Source organism: Hyperolius riggenbachi, chromosome 5, assembly GCF_040937935.1.
Source record: "Hyperolius riggenbachi isolate aHypRig1 chromosome 5, aHypRig1.pri, whole genome shotgun sequence".
Taxonomy (NCBI): Eukaryota; Metazoa; Chordata; class Amphibia; order Anura; family Hyperoliidae; genus Hyperolius; species Hyperolius riggenbachi.
The window spans coordinates 41940250-41964312 of NC_090650.1; the positions used below are offsets into that span (position 1 = coordinate 41940250).

The 24063-nt window shown below is 45.5% G+C and overlaps 1 protein-coding gene across 1 annotated transcript in view; it reads right to left on the minus strand.

Moving 5' to 3' along the window:
- Positions 1-24063, minus strand: part of CUBN (cubilin) — a 298563-nt gene that overhangs the window by 140576 nt on the left and 133924 nt on the right. Inside the window, exons 28-29 of the mRNA XM_068238249.1 lie at positions 19991-20150; positions 7830-8011 (exon numbers count right to left, since the gene is read on the minus strand). Coding sequence (XP_068094350.1) covers positions 7830-8011; positions 19991-20150 — 342 coding nt within the window. The remainder of the gene's footprint in view (positions 1-7829; positions 8012-19990; positions 20151-24063) is intronic.

Below are 24063 nucleotides of genomic sequence, written 5' to 3' on the forward strand. Positions count from 1 at the left end.
TGTGACAAAAAATGAGGCTACACTCCAGGGCCCACATGCAATTAACTTTTTCTCCAGTTTTCTCCTAGCTGACATGGTCACACCTTGTCAATAAAATGTCTTTTAAACCACCAGCAAGCGAGAAACCACTCAAAATTATTTTATATGTACATTTTAACCTACTATTTGGGTACTTTTTAAATTGCAAAATGCTGAACAGTAACTTTAAATAGAAGATGAAAAATGAACTCCTAGGAGAAAACTCAGGAGAAAAGGGTACCGTAATTTCATATGGCCCTCACGAAATCTCCATCTTGGCCAAAGATGGTCTAGCTCTAGCATGTATACAAGGGCTTGACTTATTATCCTTATCATTCTCGGGGGTGTTACTACGAGTTACGGGGCCCCCCAGCAAAAATGTTATGTGATCCCCCAATGTTCATACCCTTTCCCTTGCCTCTCCTGGTGACCCTCAAAGCCTGGGGAAGAGGGGGGGGGGGATGGCATCCTGCAAGGGTCATAAAACAAGTGTGGACATCATAAGCTTCACACCCACAAGTGTGGCCCCAAAAACACCTGAAGGATGGACCTTTGTATTGAATGGGGTGATGTACAGTAGTAGTTGAAAATGCTTTATTTGACAAAATGTCACAGGCATAGCGTGCCTAACGGCAATCAGCAAGTTTCTCTAGTTCAGTCCCTTCGCACTCTCAAGAATGGCCATATGGCCTTTGGCCTAACAAGTTTGGACACCCCTGCCTTAACCTATTAGAATGTGAGGGCATCAGCCCGGGCTCTCTTTCCCCTGTCTCTCAATGCTGTGTACATATCCTCCCTGCCTATGAAAAATCTGTACTGCATCCCTGCATCAGCTTTAAAGTGAACCTTAAAGGAATCATCAGGCAATTTTTTTAAAAAAAGCTTTACTCACCTGGGGCTTTCTCCAGCTCCTTGCAGCCGACTGTCCCACGCTGACCGCTCTGCTCTCCGCCACCGTCTCGGGCTCTCCACACGGTGCAGAAGCCGACCCCGAGGTTGTCCTTACTGCGCCTGTGCGAACCGCTGCTGTCAATCAAGCCCACGTTGTACACGGCTTACTGCACAGGCACAGTAGTAGTTCTGCACCTGCGCAGTAAGCCGCGTACAATGTGGGCTTGATTGGCAGCGTGGTCTTTAAAAATAGTTGTGGCTGTTTATTTCACTACCCCCTATTACAGTGCCCCTCATTATATTGTCTCCTTAATATATTGCTTCCAATTAATGTGCATATTGTTATTCTAACCTACAATTTAGTGCTTCTTCTTGCAACTCCTATTATAGTGTGCTCTTTCATACTTTCCCTACAATGGGGGAAAATGCCAAGGAACCCCTGCAGAGGACTCAAGAAACCCTGGTTGAGAAGGCCTGGTTTATATTGTATTGTTGTACCTTGTGTTCTGCTGTACAGAAGATGCTAATGCTATACAAATCAATAATAATCAGGGCCGGATTTGTACTTCTTACCGCCCAAGGCCGACTATTACCAGCCGCCCCAACCGAAACTGTATCCTACCACCTCTCTCCACACACACACCCACCCAAAAAATTTTGGGCCGCTGGTTTCCACTATTGCGGCTAGTGCCGAGGTCTCCATGGCAACGTGATGTGAATCAATCATGTCACACGGGGGAACTGGTCAATCAAGCGATCTACAGGTTATGGGCGTGGTGGGAGCCGTCCACCACACATACATAGTCAAAAGTGACTCACAATTGGACATTGGGTGGGCTCAGCAACACGTAAAAGTGAGTCCTGTACCCACTGCTGTCTCCAGGGTAACAGCGCTGGCCAATCAATAATTAAGAAATGGGTACTGTGAGACGCTGCCTTCTGTACTCTGTACTATTTGCTGGTGCTGCCCCTGGTCCTTTCATCCCCCACACCAAGTACGTGAGACCCTGCCTTCTGTAACTGCCTACAGCTGCTAGTCATTGGACAAGGTCTGGCTTTTTGCTAGTCACACACTGTTCACAAACATTTGGTTAACGGACTGCAGCTGCCTGTAGCACAGCACAGGCAGATGCCAGCTGGTACTAATAGTGCAGTTATCCTGACCCCTTTCATTTGTTTGGATACTTGCAAATAATGCCCTGCAAATAATGCCCACTGTCTGCAGGCCGCCCCTTGTTTATCGGGTGCCCTAGGCCATGGCCTATGTGGCCTTGCCAGAAATCCGGCCATGATAATAATTATAATTTTGCTACACAGCCCAATGATTTGTAGTTACGCCTCTTAATCCCTGGTTACATTATGAGGCAATGTTGGTAGTGTCAACGGGATTACTTTAAACTGCAGTATAGTAAAGCAACCATAAGAGGTCACTGTCTGTAGAATGATGTGAAGATCTCTATGGTATTGTGATTTCCTGTATTCTTTCTGTGTGCCCCTCCGTTCTATGCATTTCCTGATGTTTGTTTTTGATTTATCTCTTCATGTTTTTCTTCAGTAAAGAGTTCTAACTTGTTATACTGGGTGCCTATCTGCATGTACAGACCACTCTGCTCCATCAGGCAACCCATGGCATTCCCTTGCTGCAGTCTGCTTCATGTCGTATGTCTGCTGTGCTTTGGAAAATGCAAATGGTTTGGTCCAGGACAGGAGGTAATATACCTAACTGATACTACCAAGTCCTTACACTGTGGTGCACAACACAAAAGTGAGGAAAGCTTGGAAGTTACTGTATGTAAGATTGGTGAGAGAAGGCCTTTCTAACAGGAGAGGTCATTGCTTCGAACATTCCTGTGAAAGCCTTTGCGGACGTGGCAGGAAACCTCAGTCGTTTCTTCTGCAGGAATAATGATATGGTAACCCCGCAGTAATTACCCTGTGACAGAAATCCAGTTTGCTTGGACATCATAAAATTGTGCTGTTGCACGTATAAAACACAAACTTGACTATTCAGTTTTACGCTCTGACTCACATTCTGTCTACATAACAGGATGCCTGGACTAATATCTTAATATCTTGGGATTTCCACCCCTCCAGAAGGAAATGTGTATTACTGCTCCAATTTCACATTTAAAGAAATTTCTTTAAAGTAGGAGCTCATAAAACATATATATATATATATATATATATATAGATTTAAAAGTATAAATAGACGATTTTATTCAACACTTTAAAAAGACAACGCATTTTGCGGGTCCCTGCCTGTTTCCTCAGGACCTGAAGACCCACAAAAAGTGTTGTCCTTTTTAAGTGTCTAATAAACTCACCTATTCATTCTTTTAGAGCTATATTTTTTTTTAAGAACTACCTATCCTAATTTTAATACATTTCTTTAAAACATACACCGTTGTCATTGGAGGGCCTCCTCCACCCCCATATTTCCCCCAACCCCCTGTTCCTTAGGGGGTACAAGTTTTGAGGTCCTCTGGAACTCTCAACTGCTTTTTTCTTGGACAGTGACCCACCACCTAGGGAAGTGAGGACATTTTCCTCACTTACCTAATACTGTGGTTGTTGGTCTTGCAACCCGCACTTGTGAGTATATGGCCAGAACTGCCATACAGGCAAAGGAGGCAGTTTCCCCAGCGTTCCTGACTTCTGCAGGGGCCCATATACTGGGGGGGGGGGGGGGGATTCTGCCTTCAACCGGGGGGCTAAGCTTATCTTTACTGGGGAACTCTGCCTACCTATTCTTGGGGGGGCTCTGTCTCTCTATACTGGGGGAACTCTGCCTACATATACTTTGGGGGCTCTGCCTTTCTATACTGGGGGGAACTCTGCCTACTTATACTCGGGGGGGCTCTGCCTATATATACTGGGGGAGCTACGCCTACCTATACTGGGGGCAGGGCCGAGGCAGAGGCGAGAGAGGCTCCAGCCTCAGGGCGCAGTGTAGGAGGGGGCGCACAACTCACTCAACTATCATTCCCTTATTGTGTTAGAAGCACACAGAAATAAGAAAAGGGGATACTTGGCAGTGAGTGCAAGCCAGAAAACTAGAGATTAAGGTGTTGGGGGCTCCTGGGTGGCTCTTGGTCTAATAGCAATCAGTGTGTGACGGCTGGAGTGGGAGGGATGGAGGGGCGTACTTTTGTGTCTCAGCCTTGGGTGCTGGAGGACCTGGGGGGAACTCTGCCTACCTAAAAGGGGGAGGGGTACCTATGCTTACCTATACTGGGGGGGACTCTGCTTTTATATACTGGGAAGAGATTCTGCCTACCTATACTGGAGGGGACTCTGCTTACCTATACTGAAGAGGGGGGGGGGGGGCAAGCTTATATTTGCCCTGGGCACATTGTGTGAGTACCTCTTTCATTACACTTATCTACAAATATCTGGGGAAGTTGAATACCAGTACACTACATGGGGCTCCTGTGCTGTCTGTGTTTTTTTGGTTTGTGTTTTCCTGTAAGGGCCTTTGGACTGCTCCAGACAGCAAACAGAGAGTGGGCAGAGAATGGGGCATGTATACACCCAATAAGGTATTGGATGGAACATAGGCTACAGTTGACCAGCGTGCTGCAGTGTTATTCCCCTCTCCAGTTGGCAAGCTGTGTGTTTTCGTCCGAGCTGGCGCTTTAGCCTGTTTTTAGCATTTCCTTCTGCCCTGTTAGCTCCATTTAGTGGAGGGTTCAGTCAGCATTCCGATGTAGTGATGAATGCCCGTGCTGATTGGTGTGGCATGATGGAGAATTAGGTGAGCTCAGTGCCGGTCCTGCCAGTTTCTGTTGTGGGATAATAATGATGGGATGAGGGGTTGATCCTCAGAGTTTGCTGGACCTGCTGTGTCACCGGACTCTGCTGGAGCAAGAATCTGCACCTCCATACAAAAACACCATATGCCATCCCCCCGACGCATTACCATGATGTATCTACAGGACTATCAAAGCATAGGAGTACTTATGCTTAAAGGACAACCGAGGTGACATGTGACATGATGAGATAGACGCGTGTATGTACAGTGCCAAACACACAAATAACTATGCTGTGTTCCTTTTTTTCTTACTCTGCCTGAAAGAGTTAAACATCGGCAATGCAAGTGACAGTTTCTGTCCGGGTCGAGACCGGGTTGGACTGGGTCAGACTATAGCATAACCCTCACTGATAAGTAATTACAGTCATAAAACACTTTACTTTCAATAAATGGCTTCTAAGAGCAGGAAAGAGATAAAAAGGGCCCATATTTCATAGATTTGAGCTCTAGCATACTTCAGTGATGGTGTCATTGAGCAGAGACAATGAAATAGTAAAAACTTAACAACTAAATTTAAATATAAAATAAAACTGGGGGATATCTAAAAAAGTCATTTTTAGGAAGAGAAGGATAGATACAATTGTTTTTCTTTTCAGTTTATTTTCACCTCAGATGTTCTTTAATCAAAACTATGATCAAAACATCCACTCTTCTCCAAGAAATTTGCCACACTACTATTAAAGAGAATCTGTATTGTTAAAATCGCTCAAAAGTAAACATACCAGTGCGTTAGGGGACATCTCCTATTACCCTCTGTCACAATTTCGCCGCTCCTCGCCGCATTAAAAGTGGTTAAAAACAGTTTTAAAAAGTTTGTTAGTAAACAAACAAAATGGCCACCAAAACAGGAAGTAGGTTGATGTACAGTATGTCCACACATAGAAAATACATCCATACACAAGCAGACTGTATACAGCATTCCTTATGAATCTCAAGAGATCATTGTGTGTTTCTTTCCCCCTGTTCTCATGCACTGAAGTTTCAGGCTGCTCTTTTCTTCCTGCAAACAGCTTTGCCCTTGTCTGTAATTCCTCAGTATGTGAAAGCCCAGCCAGCTCAGAGGACGATTTATCCAGCTTGTAAAAGATAAGAGAGAAGAGAGAAGCTGCTCTAATCTAAACAACACACAGGCAGTGTGCATAGAGAGGCCAGGAAGGGTGAGTTCATAGCAGAACCACAACACTGAAGAACTTGGCAGCCTTCCAGACACAGGCCGACAAGTCTGACAGGGGAAAGATACATTGATTTATTACAGAGACAGTGATAGTATAAAGTGCTGCAGTTAGCCAGAACACATTAGAATAGCTTTTGGAACTTGTAGGATGATAAAAAACAGGATGCAATTTTTGTTACGGAGTCTCTTTAAAGGGAACCAGAGAGGAAGCACCCTTGTGTATTTTACCATGTATATCAGTAAGAACATTAGAGAAAACACTTACCATGCTCTCTGTTTCGTCCTCACTGCTAAAAGTGTCTGTTAACAGCAGTCACAAGAATCCCAGACTGAGCAATTAAATCTGGCTTTGCTGGGAATGATTATTGCTGAGTCATTATAGCAAAGCCACAAGGGGGCAGGCTTGGGCTTGAAATAACATCACAGAAGACAGACTTAGCTATAATCTTTCTGTAGCAAAGCTAGACGGAGCAGCCTGACTTCTCAGTCGGGGATTCTTATCAGATGTGATAACAGTCAGATTACACAGAGAACAATGAAACAAAGGGCAGATTAGGTGTTTACTGTCATGTTCCCACTGATTTATAAGGTAAAATACAAGAGGGTGCTTCATCTCTGGTTCTCTTTAACTACTAAGAAAAAAAAGTGTCTGAAAAGGTTAATATGATGTACTTTCACTTTTACCCTGGAGCCACTGACTATGGCCTCCTGGTTGTGGAGGAGATTGTGAGCAGCAGATTGGACTGTTCACAAGTCAAGCAGATCTTATGAAGATGACTCATGTGAGCTGCACTGACTTTCCAGTAGTAAATTAACTGTTTCTTTAATTTTCCAGCTGAATGGACTTTTAGATTACAGTTAGTTTGGTTCATCAGTAAAAGCAAGAAGTTATGAATCAGGATGAAAAGAGTAAGCTTTTGGCTGATAAGCCTTCTTCAGACTCATACATCCAGAAGTCTGAAGAAGGCTTATCATCTGAAAGCTTACTCTTTTTCTTCCAAGTTAGCCGATAAATTGTATCATCCTGATTTGAAACTTCTTGCAAAATAGAAAAAAGTCCCTCTAATAGAGTTCCTGTATGTAGTGTGATTCCGCAATGTATGAGACTGTTGATGTGGTGGTGCCATATAATCAGGACTGCATTTTCCATAAGGCAGTGTAGGCACGTGCCTAGAGGCGCCTTATGTGGGAGAGGTGGCCTCTCCTCCTCAGATCACCAACCTCAGAAGTTTACAGTCTAAACCCTGCCTGATATCACGGACCTCAGGCACTTCCACCCCAATCCTTGTCTCACGTCACTAAAGGTGCGTACACACATGCGACTATAGTCGTTTGTAACGATCGTTCCCCGATCTTTACCAACGACGATCGTTACAAAAAACTAACCACCGACTATTAAGGCAAACGACGAACGAGCCAAATCGCTACAAAAGAAAGTTCTGTCTCGGCGGATTTTAACCAACGACGATCGTTTGCAAAAGTAGTACATCGTTGGAAAAGATCGTTCGTACTAGGCTTGACATGCGCATTTCACTATTTCTCCGTGAAACTTCTCATTTTTATGCGCAGGCGCAATAGTTGCTTTTTGTGATGTAACGTTCGTTCTAACGATCAGATCTTTACACACCTTTTAAAACTATCTTTACTTAGGTCGTTCTTTCATCAATTAAAAGTTTGTTCGTCGTTCTCAACGAACGATCGTTGTCGCATGTGTGTACGTAGCATAAGGATGATATGAGACAGTGATTAGAGTGTAAGATTAGAAGGACAGTTAGTGACATGAGGCAGGGAGTAGCGCTCACAATATTTTTACTTGGGGGCATGGCCTGTGTTTAGGGGAGGAGTTTAGGGTGCCAGAACACATGTGCCTGCAGGCCTCTGAGTTGTAAATCCAGCCCTGCATATAATATCACAGCCTTATATGTAGGCACTCACCTCCAGGACATCATAGGCACAGGTAGTGTGGTACTCTATGCTGAACTCCAGCACAGAGATCTGGATGCTGCTCCCAGGAGAGGTGGTGATATGCCAGATACATTCCCTGTTATTCGGGTAATTCCGGGGGTAGCCGGGGCTGCTGAAAGAGCCGCTGGGACCCGACAGATCTCCGCCACATCCTGTTAAAAACATTGAAAATTTCAATTTCATGACAATAGTCCAGAGTGAGTTATATGCGAATATGTGGCAAATGGCAGCGTAATGGACACAAAGGGTATGCTGGACAAGAATATCAATACACAAACTAATGACATCAAGCACATTAATGTTTATGGAGAGTTTCCAAGAATTTATCCATAGCTAACTGCATCCATATTTTAAATTATGTAAAAAAAAACAAGAGATCAAAATGTAACAAAGTTTTTATAACCTCCCCGGCATTTAATGTTTGCAGTGCCGGGCCGGCGCTACCATATAGGCAAGGGGGGGGGGGGGAATTGCCCCAAGGCCCCAGAGTCCATAGGGGCCCCTCTAAGTGTCCTCCATCACCACCTCTCAATATAAGTCACAGCCGATGACCACCCGGATCTTGTACAGAATTACGTGGAAGGGACAGGGTAATGGGCAGCAAGGTGAAGGGATTAGGGAACATATATTAGCTGCTAGGGGTGCTTAGTCCTGTCCTTTGGCTTCATCCAGCACAATGCCGCGACCCATTGCCATGGCTTCCCAGATGGCATCAGCAGTGTCGCTCTCTCCATAATGCATGCTAGGGGTGGGGCTTCACAGTGCCTGCCATTAATGTGAGAACCTCTAGGTCCACCAGAGAATACTGTGTGAGGGTTGGTAGGATGGGGGCACCACTAGGCCAGCAGTAAATACTGTGGGAGGATGGAGGAGAGTTTGCACCAGGAGACCCTAATACCGCTTATGGCGGGGGTTAATTTTGCCCCATCACAGCTAGAATTGGCCCCGGAGTTTTGTACAATCTTTTTAAACATTTCTTTATATTGTAAGCATTTTTGCAGACCACTTGCAAGTCTCAGTCTTGCAAGCTGTCCTCCAGCATGTGTACAATAAAAAGACACTTTTTTTGTATTTTTTATTTTTATTACATTTTTTTAACTTTAATGTTTGCTGCTATGGGCTGTAGTGTTGCCCACATGGAGCTAAAATATCTCTATTGTAATCTCCATTAATAGCTATAGGGACTCCACTAGGGGGAGCAAGGCACTCATTGCATTAACTGAAGCCAGGCTGAGATTAAACAGAGAAGCTGCAAAACTGGGGATCTCAGTCAATAGGGCTGTAATAAGCTGCAGGGTGGATGAACATATTTTTTCCAGTCTTTCAGTATTCATAAAGTCCTAACATACTTCTGCAGCACAAATAAAGGGCTAATGCAGCGACTGGAGGAAGACCGCATGTGGGACCAGGGACGGCTCGAGGCAGAGGCGAGAGAGGCTACTCTCACTCAGCTATCATTCCCCTATTGTATATAAAGCAGAGAGAAATAAGAAAAGGGGATACATAGTAGAGACTGCAAGCCAGATAACTGGAGATTCAGGTGTTGGGGGCCCTGGGGTGCCTCTTAGTCTATTAGCAATCAGTGTGTGACGGCTGGAGTGGAGGGATGGAGGGGCACACTTTGGTGTCTCAGCCTTGGGTGCTGGAGGACCTTGTCCCGGCTCTGTGTGGGACACCCAGGTCAGGGGGCCCTGGTGCAATAGAATTCTCTGCATCTCCTATTGATATGCCATATTGATATGAGTGTACCTTATGTAATTACCTTTGCACTAGGCCCAGTGGCTCTAAAAGTACTCCAGTGTTGGAAGACTTAAAGAGTACACAAGATGGGTAAGAAAGTAAAGAAAAAGATACTACTTGTTTGGGGGAGCTAACCGGATCAGGTAGCATCTATTATCACCACTCCCTGACTCTCCTATTGCCAGCATTCCCCTACTTTTGTTTGGAGGGGCGGGGAGAGGTATGGAGGGGCGGGGAGAGGTGTGGAGGGGCGGGTTAAAGGCAAGGAGAAGCGCGGAGGGGCGAGTTCGAATCAGGGAAGGGCGTTTTGCAGGAGTGCCACTCATGCAAGGGATGCGCCTTCCCCTAATAGACTGCCAAAAAGCTGTTGTCACCAATCTTAAAGTACACCTGAAGTAAGAGGGATATGGAGGCTGCCATATTTCCTTTTAAACAATACCAGTTGCCTGGCACCCTGCAGACCTTGCAGACATCAGTAGTATCTGAATCGCACACCTGCAACAAGCATGCAGCAAATGCAGCCAAACTCAAGTCAAACATTTGATCTGCATATGCTTGTTCCGGGTCTCTGAACCCTGTAGTATTAGTCTCTGAACCCTGTAGTATTATTAGTCTCTAAACCCTGTAGTATTAGTCTCTGAACCCTGTAGTATTAGTCTCTGAACCCTATAGTACTATGCTAGGTACACACGATGCGATTTACCACTTCTATGGAAAAATGATAGGAAAATCGATCAGACCGGACATGTTGGAAATAATCGATCTGACGGTAAATCTGTCAGAAATTTGCATTGTATGTACTTAGCATTAGAGGCAGAGGATCAGCAGATCAGGCAGGCAATCAGCATTGTTACATTGTTTAAAGGGAACCAGAGACAAAGCACCCTCATGTATTTTACTATATATATCAGTGGGAACATTAGAGAAAACACCTACCCTGCTCTCTGTTTCATTCTGCACTGCACAGCTTGCTTCTAATCAGCCCTGATACAATCCCCAACTGAGCATTCAGTCTGGCTTTGCTCAGGAATATTTATAGCTCAGTCTGTGTTCTCTCATGTCTTTCAAGTCCAAGCCTGCCCCCTGCTGGCTCTGCTCAGGAATTATTATAGCTGAGTCATTGTAGCAAAGCCAGACTGAATGCTCAGTCTGAGATTTTATCAGGTCTGATAAGAAACAAGCTGTGCAGTGCAGAATGAAACAGAAAGCATGGTAGGTGTTTTCTCTAATGTTCCCACTGATCTATATGGTAAAATACATGAGGGTGCTTTGTCTCTGGTTCTCTTTCAAAGGAAATAAATATGGCAGCCTCCATATCTCTCAGACTCACACTTCAATTGTCTTTTAAAATCAAATGCTATTTTTCAGTTATTTGCTTATTCTTTATCATCCATGCCAGTCAAAACCTTCAAGCGTTAATTGCTTTGAGTCCTTTTAATAGGACTGATCATTTTTTTCTTTATTGGCCCATAGGCAATTAACTTTTTCTCCTGCATTGTTTCCTAAGAGATAATTTTTATATTCTCACCCAAAAAGTTGTTAAAAAAGTACTACCAAAATTATTTTGAGAATGTTCACGTTTTTTTACATTTTACAATTTTTTGTGATAGTGGTCCTTTAACAGGCTGTTTATCTGGAGCTAGTAGTAGCAGTCATAGAATTTGCTGCACAGATCCGTCTATAAAACAGCTCTTTATTGTCCGCAGTGAGTCAGCCTGGATTCTTGCAGTGCCGTGCCCACTGTGATACACAGATGGGTGTGCGGATATGCAAGGCTCCATACCACTGCCTGTGACTCAGCCAGCCTCACTGGGACAGAATGGTGGAAAATCAGCCAGTGATATTAACGGCTGCTATTTCCACCATAAATCCTGCTTTCCATCACGAAATCCCGCCGCCTGCCCACATTCCCGTCTTATAGCCGTGATCCCACAATTACTGCGTATGAGCCGCCAGGCTGCCCCGCCTAGATCACTTCACTTACACACCTCCCCCTTGCCTCCTATGGTTACACACCCCCTCCTCCCTCCTATGGAAAGATGAAAGGCCGCATGAAAACTCCTGCCATTATTCAGCCCACACTGTCTCATTTCAATTTGCTAAGCATTTCTTCCAATCATTGTTACTATTGTGGTTCTTTATTATGGACCACAATATACTATGCGGTGGTAGCTGGCTAGTGTAATGGTTAAGGGCCTCTGACACAGGAGACCAAATCTCAGTTCTTCCTGTTCAGTAAGCCAGCACCTATTCAGTAGAAGACCTTGGGCAAGACTTCATAACACTGCTACTGCCTATACAGTGCCCCCTAGTGGCTGCTAGCTCTGACGCTTTGAGTCCACCAGGAGAAAATTGCAATATAAATGTTCAGTGACTTGTCTATGTATGCTATATTGTGCAGTGCGTTACAGGACAAAGATGCACCATCTAAGACAAACAGGGATTCCAAACAATAAATAACTGAGGCGGAGGTAGCTGGATGTGACTGCAGTTGTGACATTAGCTACAGCAGGTTAAAGTGGACCTCCAGACTAAAAATCTAATCAACAGCTTGGTGTTTCTTCAGCAGGTTCACAGCATCAGAACTTTGTTTTTCATACTTAAGCCTAATTTTTAGCTGCTTAGAAGCTAAGCTCCGCCCCATCAAAGAAAACTGCCCGGGCATTTTTCCCCTGATGCTGTGCAAAGCATGATGGGATTTCTGATGTTGTTGCAGCTGGGAGGGGTGATCAGGACACAGGACAGTTGGAACTGTGTCTCCTGCTCCATGTCACCTCCTTTCAACCAAAAAGATGACTGCCCTCATGAAATCACAAACCTTTGCCTTGTCTTTTAAAACAGGGTGAGTAGGAGATTATATTACCTATCTATTTTAATTAACATAACTGATGTAACTTAATGACAGTATGTTTGTTTAGGCTGAAGTTCCTCTTTAAAGCGGTATCGTCACCATAAAAATCAAATTTCAACAGCAACTGGTCTGAGTGTATTAAGTGATAAAGATGCTAATCCTGCATTCAAAACTTTCAAAACTTTTTCTGCTGTTATGATTTGGAGTTATCACATACTTAAGGAGCACTGGCCCTTTAGTAGTCGTGCCAAAGAATTGCATGCTGGGGGTTCTTTTTATCTATAATCTATTCCTCCTCTTCCCTTTATTTCCCTGCCAGCTGCTTATCTGAAACCTAATCCCCTACTCACTTGTGCAGAGGCGTAGCTAGGGTTTTCAGCGCCCGGGGACAAAGACTATTAATGCGCCCCCTAAGGTGAAGGGTCGTGACCAAATGTGGGCGTGGTTATGGGTACTCCACATTTGGTCACGCCCCTTCAAATGTACATGGAGGTTAGCAGGCTCACGCTCACCCACCCTCCCTCAGTATGTACCTTCCAGCATGTTCCAAGACAAATTCAGCAATCATGAGCCCCCCACCCCCATCAAGACAAATTCCGCAATCATGAGCAAACATGAGGCCCCCAACAAGACAAATTTAGCAATCCTGAGGCCCCCAACAAGACAAATTCAGCAATCATGAGGCCCCTAACAAGACAAATTTAGCAATCATGAGGCCCCTAACAAGACAAATTCAGCGATCTTGAGGCCCCCAACAAATCATGAGGCCCCCAACAAGACAAATTCAGTAACCATGAGGCCCCCAACAAGACAAATTCAGCAGTCATGAGGCACATAAATTGACAGCATTTCACATAAATAGGCAGAATGTCCCCTTAATATGGTAGACACCTCTCACCTGGCAGCAGTTCCCCAAAATACACTCAATCTGACAGCAATGCTTGCCCAAAAATAGGTAGCCCCAGGTCTATAGGTGTCCCCAGAATAGGTGGCCAGCAGTATAGATGTCCCCAGAACAGGTAGCCAGGGGTAGAGATGTCCACAGAACAGGTAGCCAGGGGTATATGTGCCCAGTATATGTAGGCAGGGGTATGCGTCCCCAGTATATGAAGCCAGAGGTATATGTGCCCAGTATATGTAGCCAGGGGTATAAATGCCCAGTATATGTAGCCAGGGGTATATGTACCCAGTATATGTAGTTAGGGGTATATGTGCCCAGTATATGTAGGCAGGGGTATATGTGCCCAGAGTAGGTAGCCAGGGGTATATGTGCCCAGAGTAGGTAGCCAGGGGTATATGCCCAGTATATGTAGGCAGGGGTATATGTGCCCAGAGTAGGTAGCCAGGGGTATATGTGCCCAGAGTAGGTAGGCAGGGGTATATGTGCCCAGAGTAGGTAGCCAGGGGTATATGTGCCCAGAGTAGGTAGCCAGGGGTATATGCCCAGTATATGTAGGCAGGGGTATATGTGCCCAGAGTAGGTAGCCAGGGGTATATGTGCCCAGAGTAGGTAGCCAGGGGTATATGCCCAGTATATGTAGGCAGGGGTATATATGCCCAGAGTAGGTAGCCAGGGGTATATGTGCCCAGAGTAGGTAGCCAGGGGTATATGTGCCCAGAGTAGGTAGCCAGGGGTATATGTGCCCAGAGTAGGTAGCCAGGGGTATATGCCCAGTATATGTAGGCAGGGGTATATGTGCCCAGAGTAGGTAGCCAGGGGTATATGTGCCCAGAGTAGGTAGCCAGGGATATATGTCCAGTATATGTAGCCAGGGGTATATGTGCCCAGAGTAGGTAGCCAGGTCAGGTGTCCCCCTCCCCAGCAGGAGGGGAGCAGCGCAGAGAAGAGCTGCTCTCCCTCCCTCGCTGTCCCCTCCAATGTCCGGGTGGCTCAGGCTGGCAGCGGCGGGCGGAACTTACCTCCGTCTCTCGCAGCGCCGGATGGATCTGCCGCTACTCTGGTCTGGTCCAGACCAGAGCAGCGGCTGCGCACTCGAACTTCCGGCCGGCGCTGGAGCGAGACGGAGGTGAGTTCCGCCCGCCGCTGCCAGGCCAGCCACCCGGACATTGGAGGGGACAGCGAGGGAGAGAGAGAGCACCTAAGGTGAGGGAAGGAGGGGGGATATGGCCCCCCTTCCCCACCGTCCGCACAGCTCTCCCTCTTCTCTGCGCTGCTCCCCTCCCCTCCGCCGCAAAAAAAAAAAAAACCCGCAGCTCAGCCAGGCTGAGGGCGCCCTCGGGGACCAGGCGCCCCGGGGCACTTGTCCTACCCCGACCCCCCCTAGCTCCGCGCCTGCACTTGTGTTTACAAGCAAGGCTGAGGCGACTCAGCGATTGGAGGAGACAAGGAAAAAAGTAAAGGGCAGAAATGACATCACGAGTTAGCCTTAACTGTGGGCAAAAGAAATGGCCCCCACCAGGAACAGAATTCTCATCATTTACTATATAACATTCACTGAAATCAAAACGTGGACAGTATAATACATGTGTTATGTGAGTAGATCAAGTATTTATCTACTTATATATGTGTTTTTTTCCCTGGCATAGTATGGCTGATCCTACTGCTTTAAGGAGGTGACGGTGGCTGGAGGTAATGACAGTTGGAGACACTAGATACAATAGGTAACTAAGATGGCAGTTAATGGAAGTGATGGCAGTTGACACCAGGAAACTGTATATGTTAGGGAAGGGACACTAGACACCAGGGAACTGTACAAGGGAAGGAGTAAGGACCACTAAACAATAGGGAACTTTATAGGGGAGGAAGGAGGCATTAGACATTGGGGAATTGTATAAGGGAAGGAGGAGGGTCAGTAGACACCAGGGAACTGTATAGGGGAGGGAGGAGGTAATAGACACCAGGGAACTGTATAGGGGGGCATAGACACCAGAGAACTGTATAGGGGGGGGGGGGGGGAGACTGGCCATTAGACATTAAGGATGGCCTTGACTTGGTCCCGGTGTAGTGTTCCTCTAATGCCTAAACCCCATGTGCGCCAACTTCCAGCTTGTAGCCACTCCCCCCTTTCAGACAAGTACCATAGTGTTCTCTCTATCCAAGATAGAGCTTGCCACAGGATGCCAGAGCATTACTCTGAAAGAGGGAGGGGCTACAGGCTGGAAGTTGGTGCATACGGGGCTCGGGAACTGCATTTGGAAACATTATTATTAAAGTTAAAAATTATTATAACTTTCAAGTTAGGATGGATTGATAGTGAGGGACCTGAAGGACTACAGGGGGCTAGAAGAAGCCCCAGGTTAGTTACACTGGGCACCTTAGGTTCACTTGAGCAGGGCCTGTGCTGCCATTGAAGCAAAGGGGGCAATTGCCCCAGGGTCCCTACCACTGCCGGATCCCGAGGTGGTCTCTGAGCTGACTGCTCCTCGTTGCCCTTGCATGTACCGTAGCTGAGCTGCCTTGTAATAACTCACCTGTCCCGGTGGCTGCTCATTTCCAAACTTCGTCTTCAGCTATGCTCAGAGGCGTATGTAAAGGGGTGCAGGCATGGCTCATGCCATGGGCGCCACAGCACCATTGATGCCATGCTTGCTCCAGTGCTTTGCCGCCATGCCCGCCGATGTGCCTCCCCATCACTCTGACCTCAAATCAGATTAATTCTGTTATCTGGGGAACATGGCTAACTTGCAATATCCAGAGCCCAAAAGCACAGGCAACTATAATGCTAGGTACACACCATACAATTTTCTGTTAGATTTTCTCTTAGATTTACCTGTCAGATAGCTTTTTTCCATGTTGTAGGTAAATCTAACAGAAGAATCTAACAGAAAATTGTATGGTGTGTACCTAGCATAATGTACACGAGAAAGGAGGGGAAGGGAGACCTGACAAAGGGGGCGGGTGCAATTTCATTGTTTGCCATAGGCTCTATATTACCCAGGTACACCCCTGGCCATGCTACTTGCATGTTCTGCAAGACCGGAGCTGAGATTTCTGCTTTTGGCACGGAGTTCTCTCCATTATCTGGACATAATTTAACTGACTGTAGACAAAACACGTCCTACAAAAAAACACCAAGTGGGCCAATCTAGTTTCTCTACCTTCTGAATTACCCACAGAGTAGAAATGAAGTAAAACAAAGCCCTGAAAATCTCCCCGCCTCTGTACAAAGACTTATTTCTGGAAACTGGAAAATTCAGAGTAGAATGAAGAAAAACCCTTCTTTTCATGAGTGGGGGAGCTCCCTGGGGATGTGACCAAGCCGTCTGGCCCAGAACTTGTTGCCCAGCAACCAGTCAATAAATAAATTGTTTCCAGAAGTCTTCAGCGCGGGCTTTTGACTCAGTAATGTCAGCAATCACCACAGATTGAGCAGTCCGATGAGTCACGCTGAGCTCGCGTTTCATGTGGCGCCCTTTACGGAGTATAGTTTTTAACGCTGTGCACAAATTGCCACTTTCTAACTCGCTGGTGGTGGGCGCAGCCTGGCAGCGAGAGTGCTGGAGATCTGATTACGGGGTATTCACCGCAGAGCTATGGGGCTGCTGCGTAGACAAACCTTTCATACAGGAAGTGAGTGGCATGTGCTTTCCTCCAAGCCACTCGTGGTTACACAGCAACGGTTGCTGTTATCTGTTCGGTGGAAACACGTGGTGGGTATAACACAGCACAAAGACCTGAGCTCACACATAGGACTCAGTTTACTAACTTCCTCTCCAGGCACAATATCATTGAGGTACATAAGTGACCCTGCAAATGTGGCCTAGATTTATTGTACTGTATATACTCGACTATAAGTCTAGAAATTTAGGTCTGACTCACAAAATTAAAGTATAGGGGTCGACTTATACACGAGTAACGAACAACACTGTGTAATGTGTGTACTATTTGCGACATTTCCATTTGCAGCAAATTTTAACCAGTAGTAAGTGACACTTTCTTGATAAAGGAAATGACAAGAAAACACAGACCTGAAGGTCCTGGCCACAACAGTTATCAAGGAAATTGGTTGGGGGGAAATAACGGGCTGCAGGAGGGGGAGTAAATAATTGCTGGACCTGGGGGCCTGGAGGAGTTATTGGTTGCACTTAAGGGACAGGAGGGGTTAATGGATGCAAAACTGTATACAGTGCGGTCATTAACCCCTCCTGAGCCCCAAGTGCAGCCATTAACTTTGCTGGGTAGACTTATACTTGAGTCAATAAAACATTTCAGCTTAAGAGGGTCAAATATTAGAGTCGACTTATACACAAGGTCGATTCGAGGATTGTCTGCTCTGTGTCCTATAAGGACATCTTGGAATCTGGGACAGCCGTGGAACTTTGATTTTAATATGAAAGCATTTGATCCCAGTGACAGGAAATAATAGAAAACCATTAAAACGTTTAGGGATTTTAACTCTTCCCCAATGCTCTATAGATTGATGCATACTGTATATCATTATTGGAGAGATGTGTCCACTTCCTGCCTGGCTCAGGAAGTGACAGAATTTTCCAAATTGGTGGACACAGGAAAGCAATAAAAATGTAAGAAAATATGTTAGAGCAACCGTGATTTTTCAATAGGTCCCTGTAAGTATCTGACTTTTCCCTCCCTTAAAGGGAACCCGAGGTGAGAGGGATATGTAACACACATTGCCTGGCTGTCCTGCTAATCCTCTGCCTCTAATACTTTAAGCCATAGACCCTGAACAAGCATGCAGCAGATCAGATGTCTTTGACAACTCTGAGAAGATTAGCTGCATGCTTGTTTGTGTGATTTAGACCCTATTGACCAGAAAGATGAACAAGACTGCCAGGAAACTGATATTGTTTAACCTCCTCGGCGTTCTATTGAGATCGCCAGGGAGGCTGCGGGAGGGTTTTTTTTTAATTAAAAAAAAACTATTTCATGCAGCCAACTGAAAGTTGGCTGCATGAAAGCCCACTAGAGGGCGCTCCGGAGGCGTTCTTCCGATCGCCTCCGGCGCCCATAATAAACAAGGAAGGCCGCAATGAGCGGCCTTCCTTGTTTTGCTTAGATCGTCGCCATGGCGACGAGCGGAGTGACGTCATGGACGTCAGCCGACGTCCTGACGTCAGCCGCCTCCGATCCAGCACTTAGCGCTGGCCGGAACTTTTTGTTCCGGCTGCGCAGGGCTCAGGCGGCTAGGGGGGCCCTCTTTCGCCGCTGCTCGCGGCGAATCGCCGCAGAGCGGCGGCGATCAGGCAGCACACGCGGCTGGCAAAGTGCCGGCTGCGTGTGCTGCACTTTATTTGATAAAAATCGGCCCAGCAGGGCCTGAGCGGCAGCCTCCGGCGGTGATGGACGAGCTGAGCTCGTCCATACCGCTCAGGAGGTTAATAGGAAATAAACATGGCAGCTTCCATAGGTCTCTCCCCTAGGGTTTCTTTTAAAGTCACATGCTTGTTCCAAGAAGCCAGAACCATATGGGGCCAAAAGGGTTAAATTACAGCTAGTCATTACAACAGCTTCATAACTGCATGTGGCGTGAAGGGGGGAGGGGGCTGCTGCATGGATCATGTTGTAAAGGTTGACACACAAGTAATAAAAAGATGACTTTTCTGTTTCTCATTCACAGACAACCTAAATAGACTCTCAGGAGACCACACAGGCTGCCCCCCTTCCCCCAGCTGATGCAGTGACATCATTACTTAATCAGGACCAGCAGGCCAGCAGCTCCTTCATTTATTAAAGTCTGATAAGTCACTTCCATTCCCAACACTCAGTGTTTTACCCTGGCCTTTAACCCTGGCAGATTCTCCCATCCCTCAGTGTGTGAATGGGAATCTCAGTGTTTAGACAGAGCTCTGGAATCCGGATACTCTGGGGATGCTACTCCGAGCTGCTGTATAAAATACACGGCATGAGGATGGCAATCTATAAAACACATCTTCTATCATCTTCTCATGGTGTCTCACTAGTGTAAATATCAGAGGATCCGTCTGCTGAAGCTTCCAAGAGGAAAACTGCAGTAAAACATAACTGTCCTCACTTCAAACATCCAAACAATATAAATCCGGCTATGACTTGGCGATTCTTTTTCCTTCAAGTCTTTCCCCGAAACCTATAATGCGCTGACTTCCATCAGGTAGCCCTGCCCCCTCGCAGATAAGTGCTACGGCACTTTATGTATCGGAGATAGAGAGTGCCACGGGAGCGCCATAGCACTTGTCTGCAAGGGGGCAGGGCTACATGCTGAATGTTGACGCTTAAAGGGGGGGCAGGGCTTAAAAGGGACCCATTGAATGTCTAATTTTGGCTGTATAGTGTCTTTAAGAGGAGGGAAGGGGAGAGTAATAGGAGGGAATATTACAGTAAGCCTGCCTCTTCCTGTTTGAAAATTTGACTTTAGTCAAAGTCACATTTTTCAAGGATTACATGGGCCAGGGGGAATGTGGAGAGAAACAGACAATGCACAGAGGTATGAGGATCCAGCATAAACATATCTCTGTTCCTACCTTAGGTAGGTTTGCTTGGGTCAGATACCCTTTAAGTATGATCTGGGATATCTGGCTTTTGCTGTTACATTTATAGGATTCTTAGAACATGGAAAATACAGATAGAGTGTGAGATTCTTACCATTGACAGTCCAGCTCAGCCGAAAGCCTTGCCCTACATCCAGTGCATCCGACTGGAAAACCACATGAAGGCTGCTGGTGTTAGTGGTGCCCCCTGGTGGTAGACTTTCTCCACAGTAAGTATCGATCAGTCTGGCCTCATTATTGGGTCCATCATAGAGCTGGAAATAATAGAAACTTTATTATAAGGACTTATTGGTGAATCAGAGTAACATACAGAAGTCATAGCACTGTGGTGTGGAAGGTTAGGTGACACACAATATGGCAACAGCTCTGAATGGATAGTCATCTAGTGCTGGGTTGTATTTAAAAAGATTCAGAGATCTGGATCTCAGAACAGATTCTGTGACTGCTTAATTCTAGACTAGACAAGGCAGTGATAAAAGCTACAAACACACACTACATAAAATTTTGGAAACGAGCAATAACGACTGATTTGGCCAATTATCGTTCACTCATCTAGTATGTGTACAGCGCCCTCCCCACATTACATAAAGATCCAACATGTCCAATCCTGACACTAACAACCTTGACTGCATTATTTCCTCCTCTCGCCCCCCCAGAAAGCTTCTCAGTGGTGCGCCACTCGTAATCCCTCCACCCCCTACCCACCCATAACAAGTTAGCAAAAGAACCAATCACTAGCCTGAAGGCAAGCAATGCACCTGTACAGCATCGGCCCCAGATTGCCGGGCCAGTAATAATTTCCCAATGCCCAACAGGCGACAGTAATTAAATGAGTGTACATAGCTTAAAGGGAACCAGAGATGAACGATTCACACAAAATAAACATATCAGTTGATAGCTTGTAAAGAATAAATGCTTTACCTAATAATTTCGCCACTCTGGTGTGCCTTTTTGAGTGTTTTTTTATCCATTATTGCTCCAGGAAATATCCAATATGGCCGCCGGCTCATACCTGTTCTGCTTCCAGGTTATGAGTTGTTCTGGATGTGCTGTCTAGCCTCTGAGACTATAGACAAGCAGGGCTGCTGCAGCCTTTCATCTGTCTGCCTTCAACTATTATTCTGGTATGCTGTGTGGCTGCCTGTAGGAAGTGTCTCTCATAGAAATGAAACTGCATACAGTAGATAATGACATGCTGCACACTGCACACAGATACACTGTTTCAGAGCTTCTTTCTCGGCAGCAGCAGCCCCTCCGATGTCAACAGCTCTGAGTAAGGAAATCTGATCCAGGAGGTGGCAGGATTGGGCTTGAAAAGACTCCACAGAAGAGTGACTCAGCTATAATGATTCCAGGTCAAACCTCGACTGAATAGTCGGTGGATTCTTATCACAGTTGATAACAGATAGATTAGACTGAGAAGAGTAAAACTAAAAGCAGGGTAGGTGTTTACTGTCATGTTCCCACTGATAAATGTAATAAAATACATGAAGGTGCTTCCTCTCTGGTTCTCTTTAAGGTTTGCTGCCTTACATATAGCCACTAAAGCATGATACATTGCAGACCAGTTACTATGATTCGGTAGCGTGAAGACAATCACTAAGGTTTGGTACCCTACAGACAGTCACTAAGGTTTGGTACCCAACAGACTGTAACTAAGGTTTGGTACCTTACCGACAGTCACTGTGGTTTGATACCTTACAGACAATCACTAAGGTTTGGTGGTTTGGTACCCTACAGACAGTCACTAAGGTATGGTACCTTACCGACAGTCACTGTGGTTTGATACCTTACAGACAATCACTAAGGTTTGGTGGTTTGGTACCCTACAGACAGTCACTAAGGTATGGTACCTTACAGACAGTCACTAAGGTATGGTACCTTAAGGTGGCCACTAATGATCCAATCTTTTCCATCCAATCTTACCAAATCTATGTAGTATAAAGGTAAATTGAGTGAATATACTGAATGGATACTTTAGGCAGTTACCTTATATTACATATAAATGGTAAGATTGGATGAAAAAGATTGGATCATTAGTGGCCACCTTTACAGACAGTCACTAAGGTTTGATACCCAACAGACTGTAACTACGGTTTGGTACCCTATAGACAGTCACTAAGGTTTGCTACCCAACAGACTGTAACTAAGGTTTGGTACCCTACAGTCACTAAGGTTTGGTACCCTATAGACAGTCACTAAGGTTTGCTACCCTATAGACAGTCACTAAAGTTTGGTACCTTACAGACAGTCACTAAGGTTTGGTACCCAACAGACATTCACTGTGGTTTGGTACCCTACAGGCACTAAAGTTTTTGGTACACTACAATCACTAAAGTTTGGTATACTATAGTTTGGTACTCTACAGACAGTTACTAAGGTTTGGTGTCTTACAGACGCCGCTTTGCATATGACCCTGTCGGCGCACTCTGCCACAGGGTTATACGTTTGTTATTTTTCGTGTTGCGGTGGGATGTGAAAGGGGCATCGCATCCCCACCGCAATGCAAAAATTAGAACCAACCTTAACAAAACCCAAGGTTTTAAAAGTTATAGCTTTCTTGCAAGGCAGTGAGACTATGGCCTCAATTCACTAAGCTTAACTCCTGTCTTTAATAACTCTTCAGAGCTGTTTTACAGTTATCACAATTATATCACCATGGTGATAACTGTAAAACAGCTCAGAAGAGTTATTAAAGACAGGAGTTAAGCTTAGTGAATTGAGGCCATATGTAAATCTCTTGAGTGGAGTGGGGGTGAGATGTATTTTTTTGTGTACAATAATGTAATAATAGAGACTTTATAATAATATCCCTAAAAAAAGTAAATTTCTGGCTGCATGACATCATTAGGTTTACAAAGACCTTGCTGAATACATTTTTAGCGATTTTGTTTTGGCTGCATTCTTTACTTAAAACTTATTTACATGAAAAAATGCATGCATTATAAAATTTGTGGTTACCCCAATTTTCATTCAACATACAGATGCAAGCCACTAATGAGTAATGAGGGAGATGTGTAGTTACGAGTCATTCATTGGCATTGTTTGATATACAACTTGACGTAAAATCTCTGCATACGTGTGGAACTGAGAATAGAAACTATTTTGTGTCCTGCTGCCTAGCTACAGCCAATAACACAAAAATAGTGTTTTCTCCCCTTTTGGTGTGTTTCAGCATATAGCACTGATACCATTTCCTGACTGCCTGCGGTGAAAGAATACAAGTCTCTGTTGTCATAGAGACCTCCTAGTAAACTCACTTTACTCCACACAGCGTGAAGAGGAAGCGGTACTCCCAAATGCGGAACTGCCCTCCCTGACTGGGGATTTAACCATAAAACAAATAACTAATCATTACCTATGTATAGGACATCTGTAGATGGAGCACAAGGCAAAAGTAAGCAGTTCTGATAGAACCGGCAGGTTTTGGACTAGTCCATCTCCTTATAGGAGATTCTCAGAGTTTTCTCCCTGTTGTGAGAGTACGCAGTCGAATCCCGGAAGCCGTGCCATGTGGCTATGGGATTCGCTGCCACTTGCGCGAAAACTTGCTGCAATGCTGCCAGATTCGCTATGGCAACCGATTTGGACGGCTGCTGCATTATCCCCTATGCAGAGCTTGGACAAGGTCCTCCAGCACCCAAGCCTGAGACACCAAAGTGCGCCGACCCTCCCACCCCAGCCGTCACACACTGATCAGACTAAGGCGCCCTGAGGCTGGAGCCTCTCACGCCTCTGCCTCGGCCCGGCCTTGCCCCTATGGCAGAGTTTCCGGAAACAATTCCGCAATAGTGGAAACGGGCCCTCCAACAATGCAGATTGCCTGGCTGTCCTGCAGATCCTCTCCCTCTAATACTTTTACCCAGAAACCCTGAACAAGCATTCAGATCAAATGTTTCAGACACAAATCAGACAAGATTAGCCGCATGCTTGTTTCAGGTGTTTGATTTGGACACTACTACAGCCAAATAGACCAGCAGGACTGCCAGGCAACTGGTATTGTTTAAGAGAAAAGAAACATAGCAGCCTCCACAGTCCTTTTGCTTCAGGTGTCCTTTAAAATGATATGAATATTCAATGTTGCTAGAAAGATAAGAAGAAGCATGCTATAGTGTAAAAATACAATTAGCACAGTAGACAGTTATATGACTGGTCATGCTTGCATTT